This window comes from Ornithodoros turicata, chromosome 7 (genome assembly GCF_037126465.1).
Source record: "Ornithodoros turicata isolate Travis chromosome 7, ASM3712646v1, whole genome shotgun sequence".
NCBI lineage: Eukaryota > Metazoa > Arthropoda > Arachnida > Ixodida > Argasidae > Ornithodoros > Ornithodoros turicata.
The window spans coordinates 29,870,043-29,896,021 of NC_088207.1; the positions used below are offsets into that span (position 1 = coordinate 29,870,043).

General features: G+C 46.0%; 1 protein-coding gene across 2 annotated transcripts in view; it reads left to right on the forward strand.

The window, feature by feature from the left end:
• LOC135400775 (uncharacterized) overlaps positions 1-25,979 on the forward strand; it is an 88,621-nt gene that overhangs the window by 49,916 nt on the left and 12,726 nt on the right. For both annotated transcript variants that reach the window (XM_064632682.1, XM_064632683.1), the window contains exons 2-18: positions 1,800-1,982; positions 3,120-3,260; positions 3,984-4,166; positions 4,253-4,396; positions 7,742-7,924; positions 12,501-12,632; positions 15,169-15,351; positions 15,530-15,661; positions 17,391-17,576; positions 18,543-18,674; positions 21,586-21,768; positions 22,940-23,071; positions 23,348-23,533; positions 24,203-24,334; positions 24,447-24,632; positions 24,696-24,836; positions 25,767-25,949. In XM_064632682.1, coding sequence (XP_064488752.1) covers positions 1,800-1,982; positions 3,120-3,260; positions 3,984-4,166; positions 4,253-4,396; positions 7,742-7,924; positions 12,501-12,632; positions 15,169-15,351; positions 15,530-15,661; positions 17,391-17,576; positions 18,543-18,674; positions 21,586-21,768; positions 22,940-23,071; positions 23,348-23,533; positions 24,203-24,334; positions 24,447-24,632; positions 24,696-24,836; positions 25,767-25,949 — 2,742 coding nt within the window. The remainder of the gene's footprint in view (positions 1-1,799; positions 1,983-3,119; positions 3,261-3,983; positions 4,167-4,252; positions 4,397-7,741; positions 7,925-12,500; positions 12,633-15,168; positions 15,352-15,529; positions 15,662-17,390; positions 17,577-18,542; positions 18,675-21,585; positions 21,769-22,939; positions 23,072-23,347; positions 23,534-24,202; positions 24,335-24,446; positions 24,633-24,695; positions 24,837-25,766; positions 25,950-25,979) is intronic.

Genomic DNA, 25,979 nt, shown 5'->3' on the forward strand with positions numbered 1-25,979 from the left:
ACGTTGGAAGTCTTCCAGCTAGCAGCGGGGGTGAGGAGACGGAAATCGGCCTTCAGAGAGCAATGTTGCCAGACGCGCTGCAGATTGTGCACCATATGACGCCACACATATTAAAAAGCCTGAAATTAATTTTATGATACTTTCTCTTAAAATAGAGAATTAATATTTTGAGAGAATACAGTGGGAGACACGTGGATTGTAATGGCATAAACTCGATGGGGTTATGAATAGGGAGTGATTTTTTCGGGTTAAACTCGATTCCGCCCGAGAATACCCCCCCCCCCCCCGAACTGACCTCCGACAAATTTCTCCCCAAATTTCGTTTACTATGAAATCCTCAAGTGACGTTTCCACTGAAGACTAACAAAGGTCGCCACATGTAAAACATGTAAGATGGGTCACTTACGATCCCAGAAATACACCCATTTGTGTCAGCACTGTCTATGCCTTCGGGGATTAGCGCTGGTAGGTCACCCACAAAACAAAAGAAGAGAAAGATTAGGAAACGTGTTTAATAAACAAGAGGAGAACCAAAAACACCCGATAACACCCAAAGGCACAATTATCGCCCGGTTTCTCCCCGAATTACAGATTTAAAAATAGCGCCCGATTCCCCCACTCCTCCCCGAATCTGAGACAGGCATTTAACACGAAAAAGTCACTCCCTAGTTATGAATAGTCCATAGAGGCACTTTAAACATTCCTTGCAAACTGCGGAACTGGTGGAGCGTTAGGAATGGATGTATACTCTACTAATCTTCTTCTTCTTCTCTAATCTTCTTTTGGGAATAGCAAGTCGGCCTTGGCCTGTCTGACCTTTCCCCCTGTCTTTATACAAATATAAACATATAAACATATAAGCATATCGCCGCATATCTACTAATCTTTGTTTATCAATGCCGTTCATTAGACAATTAAAACGAATCGAAACCAATCATAATTTATACACATACACATACATACAAAAACTATCACGGCTTCAAATAATCTTCCTGTTATCTTGAATCTGATAACTTGTCGGAGTTTATTTCTCATGAGTGTATCTGAATATACATCGTTGTTTCGAAACAATGTTGGACTAACATACCGGCCCTCACATGCAAAAATATTAATGGAGAAGAGTCATTCTAATGAAATACACCAGATGTATATTGCTCCGCTGCACAGAATTTTCGAGAAAATATATTCGAACATTTTTCTTTCTTGAAATTTGTTCGCTTTTTTCGTTAGCAAGTTGGGAAGTATGATATATTGTAAAACTTATGCCTTAGAATCGGCAAATTGTTTTAACCTAAGTTCTCTAATACAACCGTTTATAACAATAATTCAAAGGTCCGCACTTTCAACCACCCCACGTACGCTGCTTTTTTCGCTGAGGATCATAGCTAGTTTAACGCAGCATATTAAAAACGCCATCTAGCCCCCATTATTACAGTCTCCAATGTTAGAATCATTCCCAGAAAATTTATTCCGCTTTGCCGACTAACGTCTTTACAAAACCTTAAGAGATGTCTTCATGGTAAAAATAAATTTGACGAAAATATCTCCTCTGCTCCGGTCGACGTCACAACTAACGCCGCACAAAACGTGCCAGAACGAAATGAGCCTCCAAAAGGGTAGAAAACAACCCAATCATTTCCGTCGGCATTTATACTTCGGATTTGCACAGAGCGAGACACTTTCATCGATCTATGCATACCTATCTGGGAAAGGGCTGCCTTTCGGGGTGGCTTCTCTTCGCGAGTCTAAAAGGAAATGAAATACTATATTAAATGTTCCGACGTTTCTTACTTTTGCAGACACGAAGATCTGTAAGAACTGCGATGCCATCTTGGCGGAGCTCGAGCACATCAACGACGAGGCTGAGAGCTTCGGCGTCACCTTCGTCAGGAACAGCGACAGACCAACAGCTAAGAAACTGGGCATAACAAAGTTCCCCTCGCTCGTCTACTTTCGGAATAAAGAACCAACGACATACGAAGGTAAGTCGGCACCATCTATAGACTCTTTAAAAAACGGGTGTATTGTGACTCCTTTTTGGGAGTAAACCCTTGCCACATGTATATGACTCCCTTTAGAGTGTACAATTACTCTGAAAAAGGAGTCTCCTCACTCCCTTCAGCGAGTGAGAAGACTCGTAAACTCCTTACTGGAGGGTAATTGTACACTCCAAAGGGTATGATATATGTGGCAAGGGTGTACTCCCCAAAATGGAGTTACAACACACCCGTTTTTGTTGAAGAGTGTATAGCCTCGATAACACGCTCGAGGAAGGTATTAACAATGACAAAAAAGATTTCTCAAGGGCCTTTATCCTCAGAAAAGCTTTCTCAAACCACTCCTCTACCAAAGGTCAAAGGTCCAATACAATGGAAGGCAAATTGCAGCAGAACTTTTTTCTTTCTAATATTGTGCCGGCGATGCCCAACGTTTATCTCTCATTTATTTTTTATTTTTTCTTGTATTGTTGAATCGTTCTTTTCTGCACCTTAACAGCCCCGAGTGAGCACCTCTAACCCCAACCTCATTTGCATTTTCCTTTACTTTCCGCCAGGGATTGGCGCAGTATTTTGACTTTAGACGAGTGCTCAAACTAGAAGAACAAAGTCGGATAAGACGATCTAGCTGGTGCACACGTGGAGAAAGTCATCATTTCCTTGAGTTTGAGAAAGCACAGGAAGACAGGTAAACACAACGAAGCGAACATAACAATACAGAAAACTCCGTGTGTTTACTTGTCTTCCCGCGCTTCCGCAACACACACACACACACTTTAGATGATGATGAGATGGGCGCTTCCTCAAACTCAACGAAATGGTGCCTTTTTCACGTCGAAAACAAGGGTGTGACACAGATTTCACCTGGCTACTTCCGGGTATTTTCCCGCGAGTATCTTACATAAGATGTGTTCACTTCAGAAAAGAAAAAAAAAAAAAGAGTATGTTGTAAAACCTTTGGAGTATTTTGGGGGTTGTAGGGGATGCTGGGGAACAACTCTTGGTTTCAACTACTTCCTTGTAACAGTATGTGTATTCATAAGTATTATAGTATAACCCTCCATTGCATATACATCATGCATATTGTTTCTACATGTCATGCTTTTACACGTCCAAAATCAGGCGACTTGATGGATGAAGAGAAGGTCCTGGACTGGCTAACAAACTTGGAAGCAATGGAAATACCGGATCGCATAGAGGAGGTCAACGGGAAAATCCTCGAGAGTCTCATCAAAGAAAGCCAGTTCCTGGCAGTACTCTTTTGTGAGTATTTGCAGCATCCTATACTACAAAGGAAAACAAGAAATACCATACTTCGGAAAATGCAGTCGTAATGGACGCCATCGACACCATTCGCCATCACACAAGGAAGGGCGATGTAACTTTGAGTCATGAACTGCAACGATGTTCGACGATGGGTCATGATGCTGACGTCCAACGATGGGCGGTGATGGGATATGACGTTTCATGTGCAGTAATGGGTTGTGATGTCGAATGACGGGCTGTATGTAGAACACATCATAGGCGCCGACTGCGGGGTGGGGGGAGGGGGGCTGATCCCCCCGACACTTTCCCAAGGGGGGGGGGGGCAAGGCCCCCTCCGGGAAGCCTACGCAGTTGACACTCAAGATGAACGTTTCGAGGGATATCCTAAGAATTACGTGTTTCATGCGAGTGATCACGAAAACCCTGTAAAAATCTCACAACGTGTCCATCAAAAGTGATCATAAAAATCCTGTAAGAATTTGCCTCACAGCGTCCTAACACGGAATTCCCAACACCCTGCCCGACCTCTGTGTATGAAAAGGGGGGGGGGGACATTGTGTCCCGGCCCCCTCCGGCAGATTGAAAACTCTAAGCCTATGAGACCCATCATGATGTGATGTTGAATGGATTTCTGGACTGGTACTTGATCCATAACAGATACCTACGAAACCAAAACAGGACGTGAAACAGCCATTTGGCTCCCCCCTTGTTTTCTTCCAGACAAACCGAAGCACAAAGAATCCGATGCCGTGCTTCAGGAACTGGAGAACATCGACGATGAAGCTGACGGCCTCGGGATCGGCTTTGTGAAGATATCCGAAACTGAAGTCGCCGAAGAATTCGGTCTCGACCAACTCCCAGCTCTGGTATACTACCGCAAGACTATTCCACTCTTGTATGATGGCAAGTAACATTCAGTTCGCACCGTCTTCGTTCCTCGCATTATTTGGTTTACACGTGGCTCCTTCGCGCGTTCGTTTCGTTGGCAGGCGACTTGTACAACGAAGAAGACGTGCTTAAATGGCTTCAAGAGTTTATGGACACCGGGGACGACACCGACGTCATTGAAGAGGTTTCGGCAGATGACGTCACGGCCCTCATAGAGAAGACGGACATCGTAGCTGTATTCGTCTGTAAGCAGTTGTACTTATAAAATATATAGCACTTTTTTTCTTTTCTTTTTAGCGGAGTTCGGGAACACAAGCTATTTCTACTGAGGTCGTATGACTGGAGCCTTCGGCAAATATACAGGATGATTCAAAAGTGGGATACCCGTTCGCTTGCTATGTCCTGGCCAAAGAGAGTTGGGGTGCAGAACGTTTCATCAATAGGTTCTTACCTGTCGGGCCCCTTTGCCATGAATAAAGTGCAGGAATAGATGCAGTGCATGACTAAAGAGCGCAATACAAACGGAACGAGATTCATCCGTTGCGTCGTTCGTGATGTTTATGCACGAAGGAAACCGCAATTTACGCTTTCACGGCTCTTCTCTTCGTCCCCAGAAAAACGGCAATGCGGAGCAACCTGTCAGTGGCATCCTCAAACGCTTGGAGTCACTCGTCGGTCGTCGTTCGAGGAGACCAATGGGAGGCCCTCCCGCATTGCCGCTTTTCTTGCGAAGAAGAGGAGAGGGAAAGCGTGAATTGCGACTTTTTTCTTTTCTATCGATCATAAATCACGAGCGACGCAACGGATGAGTGACGTTCCTTTTGCATTGCTGTCAAGGTAACGGTATCTTTCGTTCCGCGAGAATAAGTTTTTGCGCTCTTGTGCCGCTTTAAGGTAGAACTTTACCACATAACACGCTGACGGCCAACCATTGCACGAAACTATTTCGTTATCACTTCTGATTTGTAGAAAACGCGAGGCGTACGCCTTTTTTGTGACACTTCAAGCAACAACAACGGTAAACTGTTTCCACCACTACCAGCTCGTAACTGCATAAGCGTCACAAAAAGTCGTACGCCTCCCGTTTAGAAAAAAAAAAAGAAAACTGGGGTCGAGAACGATGTTATTAGGGATAGTTGGTTGGGTTCGAGCGTGTTGTACAGTGAAGCTCTGTTTGCAAATAATTGTGCGAAGATACTAAAATGACATTTTTGAGTAACTCGGTTGAACGAAAACGACCTAAGCACACATCGTTGCCCCACAGGACAACGTTCATGATAAGGCATCTTGTTGCTGAGGCTACCTTGTTATCTTACCCATCTTTCACGCTTATTGCGGTCGTCACTTGCTGAGCGAAACTTGCATTGTATTCCATACCCTTCTGCAGTTAGATGCAGGATGTTTTTTTTATCCGTATATACAGGGTGTTTTTTTATTCGTTACAGATTTTAAGAAGCTATGAAAGCAGCACCTAATGCCATTTTTGCGGGCAGGTTAGGCCGACGTCCTATGCACTCTTAAAAATGAACTTCCCCACATAGCACGCTCCTAGTCAACCATCATCCCGCGTGACATCGTAATTTCCTCTTATTTGCTGAAAACGGGGGGCGTACGCCATTTTTGTGGCATTATGCAGTTCATAATTGCCACAAAAATGGCGTACGCCCCCTGTTTTCATCAGGATAGAACGTTGTCATTCGGGATGATGGTTTGGTAGGAGCGTGCTGTGCGATGAAGCTTCGTTTTTAGAGTGTGGGAAAGAGCATGTAATACTGGTTGACTAATTAGCTAAAATTCATTAACTAACGTATTAATTACATGTTTTCTGGGAAAGGCGAGATAGCAGAATTGGAGCCAGTCATTATTCAAGGGGGGCAAATTCGTCGTCCTTATTAGACACCCTGAGAAGCGATTTCCTTACCTATTTCATTACCTTAAGATGTGAATTTCCAAATTTTGCTATGCAAATGAGCAGAAACGAGAACTACGCACTTTTCGAGCGCAGAAACGACGCGACTTTCGCCTTATCTGTGTCGGAGAGCGGTCTATCTGGCCAACAGATTAATTAGCGCCTCCTCCAATCAGCTTCATCTCTCCGAAGCACGTGGCAATCTCACGTGGATTACCTGTCGCTCTTTCCGTGCGCTCGAATAGTGCCTACTTCTGGTTTCGGCTCATTTGCACAACGGAATTTGGCAATTTATATCTCAGGTACGCTCGCTTCTCAGGGTGTTTGATAAGGACGATGGATTTGAATAATGACTGTCTCCAATTCTACTATCTCGCATTTCTCAGAAAACATCTAATTAATGAATTTCAGCTAATTGGTCGTCCACTAGTTACATACTATTTCCCGTAGGACGTCTGCCTGGCCGTGTAACACGCCCGCAGATTTTTATAAAAAATCACCCTGCATATTGCAATCTCTTTACCTGTGTGTTCGTACTTAATTCCAACTCAACTTAGAACTGGTCACAAATAAGACCGCTTCGCTAAGCACTTCGCCTCTGCCAAGCATCATCTGTCCTATTTGCATAGAGAGGGACTCGGTCACTTAACGAAAAGCCTAGGCGCCAGTAGATGGCGACAAGTAGGATGATTAGCGCGTCCGGGACTCACTTCAAGGAAACCGTGCCCCGTCTATCTGGAAGCCACTGCTCCCAGAAACATTATGTTGCTTGAAAGAAATAAGAAACAGAAAGTCACGTTCATCGTTTGGTCGCAAACACGCAGGATTAGTACGTTCGTTAAGTGGTTCAGTGATTAGCTCCAGAAAAAATACGCTCTGGGCAGATTACGCGACCAAGACGTTACTTATGTTATGTCTCAAGAAAGAAAGTTGCTATAGGATAAAAGCTATCTTTGCGAAACAAAGCTTGGGACGTTCACACCCATTAAAGGCGCCACGCGCTCTATTGCACGGGATACATAAGAGCAACACGTGCTGGTAATAGACAGAAATCAAAGAGAAAGACCCTCTGAGGTACCTTGCACTGTCCGTGCAGAGAATCGGCGCAAAAGGCAGTGAACTTCAAAATTGACTAGTTAGCCCGTGCTGGTTCAGAAGGGCAACGAGAAGAGTGATGACTTTCTTATCTACAAGGACGCAAGACAGACACATGCAAAAGCATGTGAACAGAGCTTGGACTAAAGTGCGTGGACGAAGCATGCCAAGAGGTCAACTGACGCTGTACGCTAGCAGAAACGTTGAAATATTGGTGTATGCGCATTCTTCCTTTTCGTGCCCTTAGAATACTGAGTACATCCACCGTGACGCCCTCTACCGTCGCATATTACAACTTGGCTACAGCACTCTTTCACTGGCTATCCTATGGGTCCCTTTCCTCGGCCTACCCAGTGTACCGTCACCACTGCCCTGCTCCATGCTTCGGGCCTTATGAACATTCTTTGGTTGTGAACACTCATTAACTGTGATTTATCTGGTTTCGTTTTGTTTGTTTTTTCTTCTTTTCTTTGGACTAGCAAGCCGACCTTTGTTAGGAGACCTTTCATTTTCATTTAATAAACTTTTACATCCCCGGCCCATGAGGACCGCTTTAATAACGAAGCCTGCTTTTCGCCTTTTTCAGACGACGAAAACGACGAGGAGAGCAAGAAGATCTTGTCCGAACTCGAAGCGATCGACGATGACGCCGACCAACACGGAATTCCCTTTGTGAAGACCGATGACGTTGAGATTGCTAAGAAGTACGGCTGGGAGCAGCTTCCTATCCTGATTTTCTTTGAAAATGCAGTGCCCACAGTTTACGAAGGTACACATTCTTCAACAGTTCTTGGGACTTATTTGATATTCCGCAGCGATCAGGAATGTCTCATCTTCAGAAGTAGACATGCATGGTGTCCCAACTAACGCGAATGAATCCAAATGAATGTTGCTAACGGCCATGCATTATCGTCATCAATATTTTATTTTCCACTCTTAACAGTGTTGAGGGCAATGAATGGTCGCTCGAGAGACGGAGACAATTTGAACATGTGAAGGCTGCGCTAAAGTACAGATGCCAGGGCGATGACCCAGTTGTACACTCTAGTGTGAACCCCGCTCTGGAGCGACTCTTCCTTGCAAAGCCCTCTGTTGTACCCTCGTTCCCGCTTCGTGTGCAGGCGACGAGTTCCTGTGTGGGATTCAGCCCCTCAGGCGTTCCCCTGCAGCAGGCAGTCCTCGATGCTGCGCCTTGGCAGAGACATCTTTAAAAATGACACATTTTGACAAACAGTCCACTGCACACACTGTCATTCTCCAGGAATTCATGGAGATTCACCATAACTTCGGGAACCACCATGCAATCTACACTGATGGGACTAAAGTAAGCAATGGTGTGGCGGCCGTTGCCCTTGAAGGTGATTCTATTGTGACGGCACGCCTGAACACGAACGCCACAGTTTTCACCGCAGAGCTTTACGCGATTCTCCTGGCTCTGCGGCACATTCAACAAAACGACCTTCAAAATTCAGTAATTTATTCCGATTCGCTAAGCTCTGTGCGTGCGCTGCTTTCATGCTATGACACCAAGAATCACCTCGTCAAGCGAGTACGAGCGCTTGCGACTCAACTTTGTTCCCGAGGCTTTTCAATCTGTCTCTGCTGGGTCCCCAGCCACACTGGGATCCCGGGGAATGAACGAGCCGACCGTGAGGCTCGGCGAACGTTGGCACAAGAGGAGTCAGCTCTAGGACTACCCTACCAAGACATCCTGCCAGTGTTAAAGAGAGCTGTCTGCACACAGTGGCAGCAGGAGTGGGACATGGAAGAAACTAACAAGCTACACCTCACACAGCCACACGTTTCCCCCCCGCATCGGACTGAACACATTAACAGATCATCCGAAGTTCTTTACGCGAGATTGAGGATTGGACACACATGGCTCACGCATCACCACCTACTCAGAGGTCAGGACCCGCCAGCTTGTGCGCACTGCGGTGACAGCTTGACTGTCTTGCACGTACTGGTATCCTGCGCTCACTTCGAACACCAACGCCAACAGTATTTCACCGCATTCTACAGATACCATGTCCCACTCCACCCAGCCCTTCTACTGGGTGACACCCCTCTTGTGCCGTTTGATAACGTAATCAAATTTTTGACCACGTGTGGGTTTCTTAGTCAGATGTAGATGATAAGCATTGCTCCGCTTTTATCCAATATCACCGAACTCCTCATGTAAATATCTCATTGTCACACTTGTAGATAGCTTTTAACTGCCATGCTCGCTTGTTATCGTCATCCCCCTCTCTCTCTTATCGTTATCCCCCTCATCGCTCATCGCTCATACCTCATACCTCATACCTGTAGATAGGTTTTAACTACCACACACTCTCTCTCATATCATCTTTCCCATAATCATCTCCGACACACTCACCATGGTTTTTGCGCTCTATGGCCTTTGTTGCCTTTGTGCCATTAAACACATAATCAATCAATCAATCAATCAACAGTACAGAGTTTCTGTCAGTTTCCACAGGTAGTTTTCCTACTTGATGACAATACATATTGTTCATAGAAATATTTTTCTTAAATCTTTTCCATTGTGCCAGGTCAATTAATTGAGTTACTTAAGCATTGCGTCATGTCCCATCCTAGAGCTTGCAAAGAATTAATTGAGCCTCGATAAACCCTCCAACAAGGTCCGCTTCACGTTTTTTTTTTTTTCTTTTGCCTCAAAAGTAAAAAAGAAAGCCTGCGACATATAGGCACATGCGACATGACAAAGCGCGCCGCGATGGCAGCGCTCTCAAACGCACCGTGAAAGCACGAAGCCCACCTTATCTTTGGAGCGCTGTCGAAGACTAGGGCTTTGTTCCGGTGTTTGCCTCGAGATTGGAGCCAGCGGTTGCTTGTATTGCCAACTGGATGGGACAAGCGCAATGCCTGTCCACATCACGTCTGAAAAATAGTACTACCCTGAAAACGAAGAGCAGGCGTCCACCACTTTGTCTCCCTCCGCATCATTAGAACGCCGATCTGAAGGGAGAGAGACGTTTCGCTCTAGTTGGAGCTCATCGGCGTGGCGCAGGGAAGCGGTTGCTGACGCTAATTTAGTTATTTTCTACCTATTTTTCGGGAAAGCGATATCAGTTGACAAGCTGCAGCCATATCAGTGTTAGTTGCAGAAAGGCGAAATCCACTGTGTCCAGTCGATAGTGCTGGAAGCAGGCTTGATTTGGTGAAAATACAATGAGCCTGATAGTGACGACGGAAGTCTTGCATTGTCTAGAGGCGTTAGTAGCGCTTTTAGGGCAGAGCGTTCTTGGGCTGGGTTTGTACCATGGACTAAGTAACTCAGGCCAACTACCATGGGGATATTAGGGATAACCGTACGCGTTGTGCATTAAAGACAACTACGCAACTGCACCATCACCCGTGTAAACAGGCGGCGCTCCATAAATACAGACTGGTACTGAAGTGAATCGAATCTCGCGACCGAACTAGTGCTTCGGAGGCAGAATAAATAGATGAGATAACTGAGAGGATGGCGACTAGCAGGTGAAGATTCATACTGCAAGAAAACCTTGAGCTTGAGGACACGTAAAAGACACTTTCGTCTCCGTCCTCGTCCTGCGTTCCGTCTCGTACGAGGACACGTTCGCCTTTCACGTCTCCTCAAGCTCACGGTTTTCTTGCACCAGAATAAATAGGTTGCACAAGTACAAAGGAACAAAGGAAAAGTACTTGTGGAACAAAAACATTACTTCTGGAACAGAAACTTTTTCTTTCGAAAAGGAGGACACCGTATTTTTTTTTTTTTTTCGTGGGTAATTGATTTCTTTAGAACAATATAAATATCGCGACAGAAATTCTGAGCACTATGTGAAGAAAATTGTATCCTGTTGCATGTATCGACCTTTCACAATTTTTCGCAACTATGCACTGTTAGAAAAATTTACACCTTTTGGGGTATAAACTGCTTGTCCCGGGGCGCATACCTTTTGAGGTATAAACGTTATACCTTCCTCAATGTATACCATCTTTATACCTCCCTGAAGGTATATTATTTGCACCTTATGGTAGACCTTGTGGTATAATTGCAGAAAACGGTAATATTCGATTTATTTCAGCGTCATATCTGAGTGGCGGCTTCCCAGCCCAGCTTGCCACAAATAATAAAAATAAAAAACGGACAAAAGGAACGATAACGAAACAAGAAAAAATACCTGGACTGGACACGCTCGCACACAAACTCACAAAGCATGGATGTGAATCGGAGAGGAAAGAAATGAAGTAACAATTAGCATCAAATTGGAAGGAGCAACACCAACAAATATGGTATTGCCAACTGTAGGATGGGACAAGGGAAAGCTTGCCCACATCACATTTCAAAAATAGTACTGCCCTCGCCCTAAAAACGAAGAGCAGGATCAACTAAGTGCTAGGCGGGCAGGAGCAGTTGGCATTTTCTGGGGAACAGATACATATACAACACACCGCGGCTACGCATGGTGGAGTCCATCCTTCGCACGGGAAGCAACTTAAGAAGTGAGGGCGTGAAAACTTAATTATTTTGGGAACAATTGATTGATTATTTAAAAGAAAACCAGGGAGAAATTTTGGGAACAAATAATAGGCTTCCAGATGTCATTGGCTGTCATTGTCAGCGGATGGCTTCCATGTCCAACTAGTTAGAATGCTACTGTATTACCGACTATGTTTTTTAATGAACTTGCTGTTTTACTGAGATGATAACACCCCCCCCACACACACACACACAAATTTATGTGATCCCACACGTTGCGGAAGAGAAGGTATACAAAATGCTGAAGGTATAAACGTAATAGAGAAGTACCTTATTATACCCTCCGCTGCCGTGGAAGGCCCTAGTGATCTATACCTCATACATGATATAAACAGGGTACAGACAATGGCAATGAGGTATAAATGTGGTACTTTAGACCTGATTTATACCTTTTTGATACCTTTTTAATACCTTTTATATATTTTTTCTTCTAACAGACTATAGGACTGTGCGGAGGGGTTTCGTTTACCAGCCAAGAGACATAAATTTTTGCGCAAAGTGTAATAGCTATGTGCGCGAGACAACATTTCTCGAAACAATCAGTATTTTAGCCTTAATTTTAGCTAGAGGGAAAAACGAAACATCAACGCTCGACAACACACCATCACGGTAGTTCGAAACGTGAGCCGATTTAATTATAACTTCGGTTACCGAAGGTGCCGAAACGCTATATGTGTCCCCCTTACAATATCGTTCCTTAATAACCGAAAGACTGTTATGATATTTGTTGTTGCATAGAAACTGTCGACTCGGTAACCCTTGTATAAGACAGACTGTGTGTTGTGTACACTGTGAAAACGATAGCTTCTGCTTTCAGGAGACCTGAGCAACGAAGATAAAGTACTCAGCTGGCTGGTGGAGCAGAAGATGAAAGACGAAATTGAAGATGTTTCCGAAGACGTGCTGGACAAGCTCATCGAGAAGTCTGACTATCTCGCGGTACTTTTTTGTACGTCCTCAGTCAGTCCTTCCCGTCCCATATGAGAGAGATTGCCGCTATCTTATCAGTTGCAATAACTTGTCAGAAATTACTAACTGAATTGGAAGAAGGCGTCCGCAAATTGTGTTCCTAGTGCTTATTCGTGGGACGATAAGAGCGGCTGCATGGAAACAAGAACAGTTGCTTTACCCTACACCTCCCATGGATGCGCAAGCAATTCGAAAAATATCGCATTTACTCGCACAATTGGCGCGCTTGCATAATGAACGCAGTCCGAACTTTGGCGCCCAAATGTTTGTACTTTTTGTTTTCTTACTCCTCTGCCAGAGTTACCGGCCGGAGCGGGGTGGTCGCCACTATGGTCGTATGTAACCTATATGAACGGCACGTTTAAGTCCCGCATTGCGCTGTTGCAATGGCATGAGGCATCTCTGTTCGTCGCAGCAAATAGTGTGCATACAATACAATTTCTCCGGCGGAGTAAATATGTTGGGGTTGACGGACTATATTTCGTGTTGGCATCAAAACAAAAGGAACATGAGTCATCCGTTGATTCGTTCGTGATTTATGAGCAAAGGAACCTGCAATTACGCTTTCCTTCTCTCTATCTCTCTTTCTACTTCTTTAGAAGACCGACGATGCGGAGCGCGCTGTCATTGGTCTCCGCAAACGATTTGTCCATTCATACCGAGAGATCGTTTGAGGAGACCAATTCGAGACCTTTCCGCATTGACAGGCTTCTTGAGAAGGAGAGGGAAAGCGTGCATTGCGGTTTCCTTCGCTCATATAACTCGAGAACGATGCAACGGATGAATCCAGTTTCTTTTAGTGTCTTTAAAGGAGCAGAGAAAGATTAATCTATAAATTTCCCGTTTATGGCTGCGGTGGATTGAAAGAGAAGTAACAACCTTTTCTTGCACATAAACAAGGAGCAGCCCTGTAGCGCGTGTGAGAGAGCTCTGATCTGCACAGTCCTCTAGAAACCCTCGACTCCTTCAGGGAGACCGAAAAAAAATTAGTGAGGTTGATGTCACTAGGTCATGATGGTGGCGTGGCTTTAAGAAGAATCAGCAGTCTTTTTTCCTCCGCAAAAACAAGGAGCTGCCCTGTAGCGCGCGTGAGAGGGCTCTGATCCATTCCTTCAGAGAGACCGTAACAGAATGAGTGAGGTTGACGTCATGTGAGTGACGCGGCTTGAAAGATAAATTAACAGCCGTTTCTTAGACAAAATAAATAACGAGCTGACCTGTAGTACGTGCGAGTGGTCCCTGATCTGCGCACCCATCTAGAAACCACCCAATTACTTCAGAGAGACCGTAAAAGAGTGAGCGAGGTTGACCTCACGAGGTCGTGAGGGTGATGCATGGGCGTTCCGAGAGGCGGAAGGGGGGCGTGCACCCTCTCCCCCAGGAGCTCCAAGGTCACCTGTGGAAATTGGGAGATCTCTACTCGCAGGTCGTCATAATTTATACTCAGATGTCACCATTACACTGAACCTTACCCGCCGGATCCTCTCCATATCAGAGCCTTCGAATGTCATTATTCTCTGGACGACCCTCTGTTTACAAACATGTGACGTCACGGGAAGACCGGTTCGAGCTTATATTTTGCTGTGGTGGGCAAAAAGCAGGAAGAACGCGTCGGCTGATATGTACCTACCAGCATGCTTTGCAAGCGGCGTTCCGTAATCGATGATGTAGGGGCTCAGGTCGTCTATTGTCTAGTGCTTATGGACCTTTTTCACATACGCGTCATATCCTAGCGGCTCTCCAGCGAACCACGCTCGCCGCGCGCCAAAACAAATCCATGTGGGTAACAGAAAGGAGCAAAACCGTTCCGGAGCGGGACCGACGAGCTCGCGCCGTTCGTGCGGTCTCCCCACTCGGCCCCACTTCTGTCGTCCCCATACTGCGCCATCTAGTGAAGACGGGGATAACCCTGTCCTGCGCCTCAAGGACATGCGCATGCGCGTAGGCCGTTGTGAAAAAGTCCATTGGTTGCACGCCTTACCCCTCCTTGGAAGCTCTTTGTCGTTCCCTGGAAAGCATCCTGGAAACGCCCACGAGGTGAGGGGACGCGATGGGAGTGCCATTCGGGTGTGCCTTTCACGGCTGTTCGCTACGCTTCTTCTACGTCATACTGTGCGCCTTGCGTCACAGCAGCAGATCGGGCCGCGCCTCCATACTCACGCTATATCACACAGAGCTGATTTTTCGTCCATTTTTGTAAACTGTATCGCGCAGATAACGATAACGTCCAGGGAAAATATTTTACAGGGTAGCTCCTGATAAACAGCTTGATTGACTAAGCAGAGTTTCGAACAATCATAGATGAAATTTCATTGCTCCTTTAAGAATTGATATAACATGTCATATGATATTGGAATTGATATTGACAACAATTGGAATTGATAACTGGGTTGATGTAGGAGGCATGGACCAAGTTTGAGAACACGTGTACATTAGATAATGCGGTTCGGAGCCTACTCATTTTCTCAGTAAGATGTATGCCTGTGTGAGATAAGACCGCTAATTCATGTTTACAGACGACAAAGGGGAGAAAGAATCGGAGAAGGTTCTCAAAGAACTGGAGAATATCGACGACGAACTGGACACACACGACATTCCTTTTGTAAAGATCGATGACGAAGATGTCTTGAAAGAATATGGCATTGACAAAGTCCCACAACTTGTTTATTTCGAAGATACCATTCCAAACTTCTACTCAGGTGAGCATTTTCAGGTTCTCTATGCAAAAGCTAAAACACACACACACACAAAACGATACTGTGACGTGCTATGAGCATGTGCAACATGTATTCAAAAGCGTGACGTCATCTCTAGTCATTATAGTTAACTACGATTAAAACGAAGAAAATAATTTATAAAATGCTGTTTTCTCGGCAGGGGACTTGACAAAGGAGGAAGACGTCCTCGCATGGCTCATTAGACAGAAAGAGTCCGATGAAATTGAAGACGTCACACCGGAGGTCCTCGAAATGCTCATAAAGAAGTCCAACCATCTTGCCGTGTTATTTTGTAAGTGAATGCAATTTTTTATTTTCATTTCAAAACAATTTTCAAGATGAAAATCAATAATCACCACGAGGGCCCTATATGGTATGCAATACGAGATCTTCTACAAGCTGAATGTGCATAGAACTTGCCCAATAATGTCAATCTCCATTCGCAAACATCTACACGTACCTACAGTGTGTTCATAGTCTTTTTTTTTTCTTTTCTGTTGGGTATTTATTGTACAGTGTTGGTGAGTGGCACCTCAGTACAGCTCTTAGATGCGTGGAAATGGAAGAAGATACGCGTAATTACACAGTGCACTATGTCATTCGAAAAGAAACAATGTGAGAAGTCAGCGTGTACAGATTTTTTTTTTCGTTGCCCGTACAATGGCTGAAGTACAGTCCATTGCGGTACACTGCTGGACTTCTTCAAGCTAAATTACATCCTCAGTATCGTTGAAGCAGTCGAAAGTCGACCATTGACTCCTTCAGTACTGATTATTGCTTTTTATTGCACATAGTAAATGGAATGACATCTCTCAATGTAACTTGGTCGAGGAAGATGGCATTTCGCTGCCTTCATATACACGTAGCCAAAGCCAAGAAGAAAGACACCGAACTCAAACACGCAGTCACCATCCCCGCTTTCTGCATAGACCTTTGGGTCCACCATACCTATTTTGTCTTTCCTCGCCTTTTTTCTTTCTTTCTTTTCTTTCCATTTATCTTTATGTCGTTGTTCCTTTTCAATACGGGTTATTATCGTCCCACAAAGTGCAAAACTTTCCTCCTCAATTCGTCCAATCATCGCGGGAGATCGATTGAGGAGACAAATGAGAGCCCGCTTCGCATTGCCGCGCTTCTTGAGAGGGAGAAAAGGGAGAGCGCGTAAATGGCGGTTTCTTTCGCTTATAGGTCACGAACGACGCAACCCATATGAACCCCGTTCCTTTTGTGTTGGTGTCAAGGTAACGGAATCTTTCATTCGAAGAGGATAAATGTTTGCACTTCAGTTCCCCTATAGCAAGGCAGCTGCGAGTACGCACAATACCGAGTGGCCGTGCAGCTAATATATGGTGGCTTTTCAGACAGCGGCTAGGAAGACAGGGGCCAGGTCTGGTTCTACTGTATGTGCGCGTGTTGTGTGCGTATCTCTTTTAGCTCCCGCAAGCCTCTTCCAGACGCCACGTTTCAGTTGTAGGCACTGTTTCCTGCTGACAGGGAAGGCGTCGCTTCACCTGAACAACGTACAACCACGTAGACGGGCAGGTTGCCCTACAAGTCCTCATACTTGTTTTTTTTTTTTTTTGCAGTTTTTCTATTTCTGGGCGCTGTGGTGGGCGCTATGATGTATATACTAATGCCTAACGGTCAGTATTGAGCAAAGGGAGTACTTACTGATGTACGTACATCCAGTGATGCCATGAAGCACTAAAATTTCTTTAAATGCTCTTCTTACACGACATATATGACTTTTTTTTATTTACATTTACAGCCACATTTAGAGGCATTTATCGCTGCTGTTTGCTCGCTATAAGATATTTAACGTCTGGAGTTCTAAACGTCTAAAGCTGGCCCCTACCATGCACGAGAAGTGCTATTGCTCTTCTTAAGACTACGACAGGGCGTGCAAAATGTTCCTTTTTTTCTTCTGCTTTTCTTTTTTTTCATGGCACTAGCCTAATCTTCACTGAACCTACTCGTCCACAATCGGTACGACTATATGATTCGCCATTTGTCCCTCCTAGATGACAAGGACGACCCAAAGTCGAAGCTGGTACTGCAGGAACTCGAAAACATTGACGATGAGGCCGACGCAAATGATCTGCCATTCCTGAAAATCGATGATGACGAAGTGGCCAAGAGCATGGGAATCGACGACGAGCTTCCGATCCTCGTCTATTTCGAGAACGAAATCCCAAACTTATACGAAGGTAACGCTTACGTAAAATATTGGCACGCAAATAATGGAACAGGTTGAAGGAAAGCGCTAGAAGTTGGAGAGGGAATGCAGAAAGGTATCCGAATGTGCGTCCAACTGTGCTATGTCAAGTGTGCTACCACGTGATCAGCTTAACTAAGGGATGACTGTTGTCCGCCTTCATGAGATGTCGTTAGTAAGTGTCGAGCAGCTCACAGTAATGAGCCAGCACTTGGTAAACGCGCGAGACATTCCGAGTTGCGCGAAAGCCGGAATAAAAAAATTCAGTAGACCGGCTAATAGAGCGACATCTCGTGCGTTACGGTTTGAAGAGGTCTCGGTCACATACAGGATCGGCGGTCAAATGATTCTTTGTTTGAGCGTCGTTCAAATTACCTATCCTTAGCTTTTAGCAGGTGCTAAATACATTTATGTAACATACATAATGTACATGTGCGGTGTAGCCTGACGTATGCTGGGTTCTACGAGTAATGTGAGCCACAGAGAATCCCCCTGGCTGGCAAGGCGAAATTTCCGGTATGCTGCTCCGCCCGACATGATCCCACATATAGAACCGCCAGTGACACTTTCCTACTCCCAAAGCTAAATGACACTACTTGCGGATAGCGAATCCCGGAGCAATGAAAACGTTAGCGTGGCGAAAGAAGCAGTTCTCGCCATCGGCAAGTTGACCTACGCAGGGAAGGCACCGCTGAGCCGTTGGACAATGCGTGCTGGTCATACTCATGAGAATAAAAACTCGAACCCTAAGAGGTTGACTTGCATCTCCGTGTCAGACTGAAAACTTTTCAGACAGAATGGTAAAATGGTACGCTCCATGTCGACGACATGCAGAAGGGCTAAAATGTGGGGGCGGGCAATAGGTGTGTCAGTCTATTTCCGCTTTCTCGCTTTGTGGTTCTCGAGAGCCATAGCAAACGTTCCTTAGCAGTGAATTAACAATGCATCATGTTATTAGGGGACCTTACGAAGGAAGAGGAGGTGATAGAGTGGCTCCTTAAGAAGATGAAGTCAGATGACATCGAGGAAGTAAGCGACAAGATACTGGACTCTCTGATCGACAAGCATCCGCACGTCGCCGTTCTCTTCTGTGAGCATTTCTCCAATCCTACTCATGTCACTGTGTGAGTTGATATTTGTTGATACTGGCACGTCAATAGAGCCACATTTCAGCGCTGCTGTAGGAAAGGAACCAAAGCATTAGAGCAAAAGTGCGAAAGAAATGGCGCTGTAGCGATATCTAAACGTTCCCGCGTTTTTTCGGGCGAGAGGCTGTCCACGTTTTTGCGCGATAGCCTCCCTTTCTTCGTTAACGTAAATCACTGTCATAGACTATCGCGCGGACCGGCCAACGGCTTGTCGTTGCCCTAGCCGGGCACATTGAAACATGAGAAAAACTGCCATTGTGCTCTAAACATCATGATCCCTATCATTCGTGGCGCCCCATAATGGCTTCGTATTCTTCATGGTCACCTATAGTCAGTAATTTATCCAGACCACCCTACTCCCCCCATCACCCCCTGTACCGAGATGGGAGGTCACAACCGGACTCGATGACACTCAAACGTTTACTGCCCAACAAACAAGCAAAACAGAATTACAGGGCGCGCGCTCTCAGCCCCTTCTTTCTCTTTCCTCAACATTCTCCGAAATCGCCAACGCTCCCACCATACTTTGCTCCTTGCTTCAACCAGTCTCCTGGAGACCTCTTGCTGGAAGTGCGACAGCGTCTTGATGGGATCCCTCGCAGCGTAGTCATTAGCATCAGTGTCGTAGTCGAAAGACGTCGCTTGGCCCAAATTTTCCACACGTCCACGGTGGCATCCCAAAAGGGATGAGGATGGGACAAAGAAAGGACTCTCTTGCGGACAGAGTTGTAGCCGTACTTGTTGGTGGAAATTTGGCTCACGTGTTGAAGACAAGACCAACAGCCAAGGGTGCTTGAACTTCGCGGTCCGATGGGTTCCCAAGGTTAGGGTCCTCCAGCGAGCTGCGCAGTTCGGCAGTGTGAAGTCAGCCGTTTTCCCAAACCTTGTCTGGGCGCATATATGGGGTCTGCACAGGCTTGCCATCGGGTTTCATTCGTGGTACGGGTTCACTGCTGCAATCTCTTGCCATGTGTCCATCTTGCTGGCACTTGAAGCAGTCCTCTGGCGTGTCAGATTCCTCTCTGGTATCCGCCCCGGGACCTCTTTTGTCACACCTTCCTCCTACCTCAGAATCAGTGTTAGGGCTATCCCGGCGCTCTTCGCGAGCATTCCACCGAGTGCCGGCGCGTTGAGCTTCGTGAAGCTTCGAATTGCGTGCAGCTGGCCGGACCCGGTGGAATCATCGGAGGCGACGCGAGAAGCGGTACAGGCCGGGGAATTCTGCGCTGCTGCTCGTCGAGCTCTCGATAGGGCAACGCAAATATCATCCTAGTACCGAGACGCAACGGTAAACTCTTCTTCGAAGTCCTCGTCGTCGATCTTATTTTGGACGAGGTTGTCGAGCTCCTTCAGCCGTTGGACCTTTAGTTCAAGAAGGGTGATGATATCCTCGATCTCGCGGACTGCAGCGTCGCCGGCAGGTAGACGAGTATCTAACCTGGCGATAAGCCGGGTGACCGCAGCACGGATAATTCCACAAGTCTCCTGTGGGCGATTCATGTCGGGGCGAGGGCGAAAGGCAGGCAGACGTTTGAAGGGGTTTCGGTTATTCCTCCGAAAATGACGAGAGGGGTGGTTCCCGGGTGACGATAGGGGAAACCTTCCCGGGTTTCGCCCCCCCCCCTCTGCGACACCCCCTAACTTTTTTACCTGCGCACCCCCTACAAGGGGGACCCTGCTATTTCAGCTTTAGAAACATGTCGGTAATGATACGTAAAGCTGTTTTTTTGCGACCCCCTTTGCTTGAGATTCTGGATAAACCACTGCCTATAATGATCCATTCGTCACTATGGTTTCCGGTACCGGAAACCCCCGACAACCGTCCGCTGGCAACCGTTTCGTTCATTCGGCGAAGACAAGAAACCACCAATGACCTTCGCGAGAAGCGTCAGCGGTAGTCACTTGTCTGTGACAGTTCTTCCTGGAGAGTCCAGGCTGCGAGCATGACGCCAAAAGCGGGCCAAGTTTAGGGATCGGAGGGAAAGATGGTGGTGGTGCAGGAGGGGGTGGCGGAGTGCAAACCTCTTGCTTTGGGATGCGGGTAGCCTTCCAGAACTACCCACCCCATAAAACATGCATGCGGACGTCCCACAATGGGCTTCATAGGGATACTCCCTGTGGCACGATAGACACCAGGGTAATTGTCATCAACGCGTACTGTCTTCTCTTCTTGGTGTCCCTAATTGTTCCCCTTTGCCGCCGTTCCACAATTAATAATTGCCACCAACGAATCCATGGAGACCGATAAGGATGCGAAAAAGAAACAGCAAATTCTGTGGCTAACGGTTCGTCCTCAGTTCGTTGGAAATACGTAGCGCTCTTTGTCGCAAAACAACAGCGTCCTAAGTGTCCTTCGGAAAACGTTTACTTCTTTCCCCCTTCCATAGAAAATGCACGTACTTATTATTATATTCACCCGTCGGTGCAATGATTTTTTCATCTATTCGTTCTGGCCGTAGATGTCTCCTGCATATCCGCCTTCTTCATGGCTCTATTGCTCGCCTTCTCATGTGCACGCATTGTCTTACTTTTCGTCATTGTTCTACAGATAGACCAATCCCTCGTATCGTATTTTATTTTATCGTATATATCGTATTACGTATCCCTCGTATTTTACAACACCTGCTGTCAAGCTAGTCTTTAACGGATATGAAGTACGTGTTCAATAAGCTGCATATTTCGATGGCCAAATGGTGTTTCTTCAAAGCACTTTCCTTTCAGCTGCATCTGAGCAGTATAGTTTTATCGAGCAGTACACCATAATAAGTGTCCAATGTGCGCTAACACGTAATCATGCACGAATTCGTCTGTGAAAGATACTGTGAAAGATGGTCTTGTGCATCTGTATCGTAGATAAAGAGAACGACAGGAAATCGGAGAAAATCTTACTGGAACTGGAAAACATCGACGATGAAGCGGACCAGCATGAAATCATTTTCCTGAAGACAAACGACCCCATGGCCATCAAGAAATACGGCATCGAGACCCTGCCCAAGCTCGTCTTCTATGACAACGAGATCCCTAACCTTTATGACGGTAAGTGAGAACTTAAATGGATAATTTGCACCGGGTAGTACATTCTCTAATTTACCGAATCCCTGCTTTACTTTTCTTTTTTCCCTTTTTTTTTTTTCTTTTTTTTGCCGACTGAAGCGGTATAATGTCGAACACGATGGAAATTGATGTTCTGAGGCTGGAACACAGAAGAAAGGACAACACACAAGCCTCAAGTGCCTAAGAACAATGAAAGAAGGAAGTCACTGAAAAGGTTACAGCAGCTGGCTAGCCTTTTCAGTGACTTCCTTCTTTCATCGGTATAATGTATTACCGGCACTATAAATCATTGGAATCCACTCCAGGCGGTTTGAAATTCCCGCGCAGACAGACGTATGCTCGACGTCAGTGTGACGACATGAAGGTGTTCCCTCGACGCCATTTTCATGTGCGAATGATCTGCTTCGGTCGCTCCCACTCCAACTGCCATCCATACCAGTAGTATGGAGGTCAGTGTTCGCTCCTGCTGCTGATTAGACGACTTCAGAAAATCCCAGAGAGCTTAGCGCCGCTTTGAACTATGGGAACTTGCTTATCAGAAAGGAGGAGAAATTCTCCAAACTGTTTCGGTTTCTCCTCTCTCGCGGCCCATTGCCCACGAGGTGTCAAGCCGCGCAAGCACAACGCGTGCGCAAGGAGCTCTGGGATTTCCTGAAATCGTCTATTCTTAGCGTCCCGCTGCGGAGAATATGAAAGGAGGAGGAGGAGGATGTGTGGGAGAGGACGCTCCCACGTGACCATGCTAGCGAAGCGTCACGGAAACGTCAAGCGAACTGATGAGGAGAGTCTTCTGCTTGCTGGGCGGCTAAGTTCGTTCAGTGTAGAGATAACTTGATGCGTCGAGATGAGTAATCGAAAGCGCCTATTGGACAGTGCTGCGCACGCTGCTGTCCGCTGTCCAATAGACGCGTTCCGATTAGTTTTCTCGACGTATCAAGTTATCCTTACATTGAACGAACTTAGCCTCCCTGGTCTCTGTGTATGCTGGCCCGCTGCAGTATCTCACGATAAAGTGCGTACAGCTCAGCAAACACGCGGGCTCGCAGAAGACTTTCCATTTGACAAAAACTGACTCTATTATGCACAAACACTACATAATGTTTTACACAATGCATATTCTACGTCATATTTATTACATATTACGATGTTGTAGGTGATCTAATGGACGAAGAAAAGATTCTCGAGTGGTTTATTCACCAGAAGAACTCTGAGGAAATCGAAGAGATCACGGAAAACATGCTTTACGAACTCATCGCGGAGAATCCATTCCTGGTGGTCCTGTTCTGTGAGTATCTCCTTCTCAGAAACAACTTTTAAAAAAGAAAGAAATATGCGCGTAGTTTGTTAAGAAGACACGTCGATCCCACGAGCTTCCAATGGGGGAAGTGATCATGCTCTTGAACTGAAGCACATCGCCATCGAACCGTTCGACCCGCTCTGCAGCTTCATGTCTTTTACTTTCCGGTGTCCTTTTTTGCTTCTTCTTATCCATTTCTTTTTTGCGTTATGTTTCTTCTGTTATCAACAGTGTGTGATCATTATATCTGTTTGTATGTGGTAGACGACAAGGACGACAAAGCTAGCGAGCAAATTTTGGCCGAACTGGAGAACATCGATGACGACTTGGACAAACACCGGGTGCCCTTTGTTAGGATCGATGACGACAGTGTCGCCAAGGACTTCGGTATTCTAGACGAGCTGCCTCGTGTAGTCTACTTTGAGGACAAAGTCCCCAGTGTCTACGAAGGTATGCAGAACACGCCTGGTTTCAGGTCTTCACAGCATATCTCACAGTTCGGCAGAGGACACCCCACTTTTCACTTGCACATGTGAAACAGCCACGGTTGCCAAGTTGTAATGCGAAATTAACGTCTTTGCTTACCAAGCCACCGGTGAAGAAATAATTTTCGAATGGAAAATTTGCTTACTCAGAGTACAGTCCTCTTGTACGAACGTTGAAAGTATTCCTCGCAATGCTGTCCTTAGTAGCTCTTTCGGTGCCCTACGAAAGAGCAGCTCTGAGGGTAGTGGCGTGTGCCCGAAGCACCACAGAAGCTGTGAGGATGCCACTGAGGAATTTCCTCAACTTTCATGCAAGCGAGCCCAAGTTGTTTCACGCAGATAGATTTAAATGAACTCGTAAACAGGCACTTCGTAAAACCATGTTTTCCAACTAATTAATTTTCTAACGTTGACGTATACACTAAGGTATAGGTACATTAGGCTAGACGTACTCTAATCCTGCCAATCAGAATGCGCGTCTACGCCTACGCTGTCAAAAAGCAGTCGAAGTCAAAAATACGCCAATGTTACATCTTGACATGGGTCGCTCTAACAACTTGTTATACTATGAACTACATAAGAGAAGGTAATGAAGTGTGAAATATTTAGCGCACTTGAACACCGTATTCCGCAGGAAATCTCAAGAACGAGGAAGAGGTACTGAAATGGGTGCTCCACCAAAAGGCAGAGGACACGATTGAAGAGGTCACCGAAGAAATATTAGTAATGCTTCTGAGAGACAAGGAATATGTCCTGGTGTTCTTCGGTGAGTGACAGTTCATCTTATCACAGCCTCGTCGCACGGTATGACACATTGCATGCGCTTTCGCGGTTGTCGATAATAACAAGGAACACTATTTCTTGCTTCCGATACACAGCTCCCGAAAACTGCAAGGAATGCCCTGCCATCCTGCACGAACTTGAGAAGATCGACGACGAATCGGACGATCACGGCATCATCACCGTCACAACCGACGACACGAAATTTGCCAAGAAGCAAGCAGGAGTTACGAAACTACCAGCCATCGTTCTCTTCCGCAATGGCCAACCCGTACATTACAAAGGCACGTCACGAGTTTGATACTGAAGCGGGCTTGTAACTTCCTTTTCTTGCTCGCAATGGACAGGCGACCTAATGGATGAAGAAGCCCTCCTCAAGTGGGTGACCAGCGAAGAAGTTCTCGATATTCCAGACCAGATTGAACAGGTCAACCAGAAGATGTTGGAAAAACTGCTTCACAGGAGTGACCACGTTGCTGTATTGTTCAGTGAGTACATAAGCCCGTCATATTTGCACTTCAGGGTTGCTCGATAGATGCAACTCATTACATCATACACGCCAGAGTATGGGGCAAAAAATAATTATTTTGCGGTGTCCGTCGACTTTGCTTTTCAAGTCGACAAACAGCTTTACGACTTTACGCGCTTTACAGCTTTACCATTGTACGTTGTTTCAAATGTAAGGGAACCTACTATTCCTATTCGCTGCGCAATAATTATGTTTTCGATATAACTTTCGACACTTTCGAGGTGGTATTAAATGAGCAGGAATGAAAGGGCTCAAAAAACATATGATATAAATTAGGATTACAAGCTCTAGCTGGCACACTTTCGCACAACTACGACTGCATCGCGTAATTCTGGTCCACAAAAGAGCTGTCTCACTCGCAGGTTAGAAAAGCTTCTGACGTCACGTCAGCCAGCCAATAGGGAGGCGCGTGCCTACTGTTTTCTTCCTTTCTTTTTGCAGTCACTATATAGCGTCGCCCGTTTCGCGCCTGGAGCAGAGCGGTCGATAGGTCGCCTTGCTCCCACGCCGTAGCAGACTATTCAGCCAGTAAAAATACTCGATTGATCTGACGTTACAACGAGTCAGAAGTAGCTGGGACAGATCGCCACCGCTGCGCGCGCTGTTGTCGACTAATTTCATCGGGAAATGCTCACTTCCCAAAGGAAATATTTTTCGTGGTAATTCCTGAAGGTAAATGTGTTCATGTCACGCGGTAAGAAGTATGTATTCGAGGTGCCTTCCGTGCTCCTGGGAATGACAGTCGACACGACGAGGACCGTTTAAGGATAGGGCCGTAAAAGTGCCTTCCTTAGCTCGCTTAACTTTGGACAACAAGATTTTGTTTTCTGTTACACTTGGGTCCCCTCCCAGTATAGTTGGACTAAACCAACTGCATTGTTCCTTCCAGCGAAAGACCGCTGCCCGGAGTGCGATAAAGTTCTTGCCGAGCTCGAAAACATCGACGACGAAGCTGAAGAGATTGACATCGACTTGGTGAAAGTCACAGACCCCAAGATTGCGAAGGCGTACGAGATCGTCTCCTTCCCCGCCTTAGTTTACTTCAAGAAGAAATTCCCTCAATTCTACGACGGTTAGCATTCACTTCTACGGGGCTGCTGCA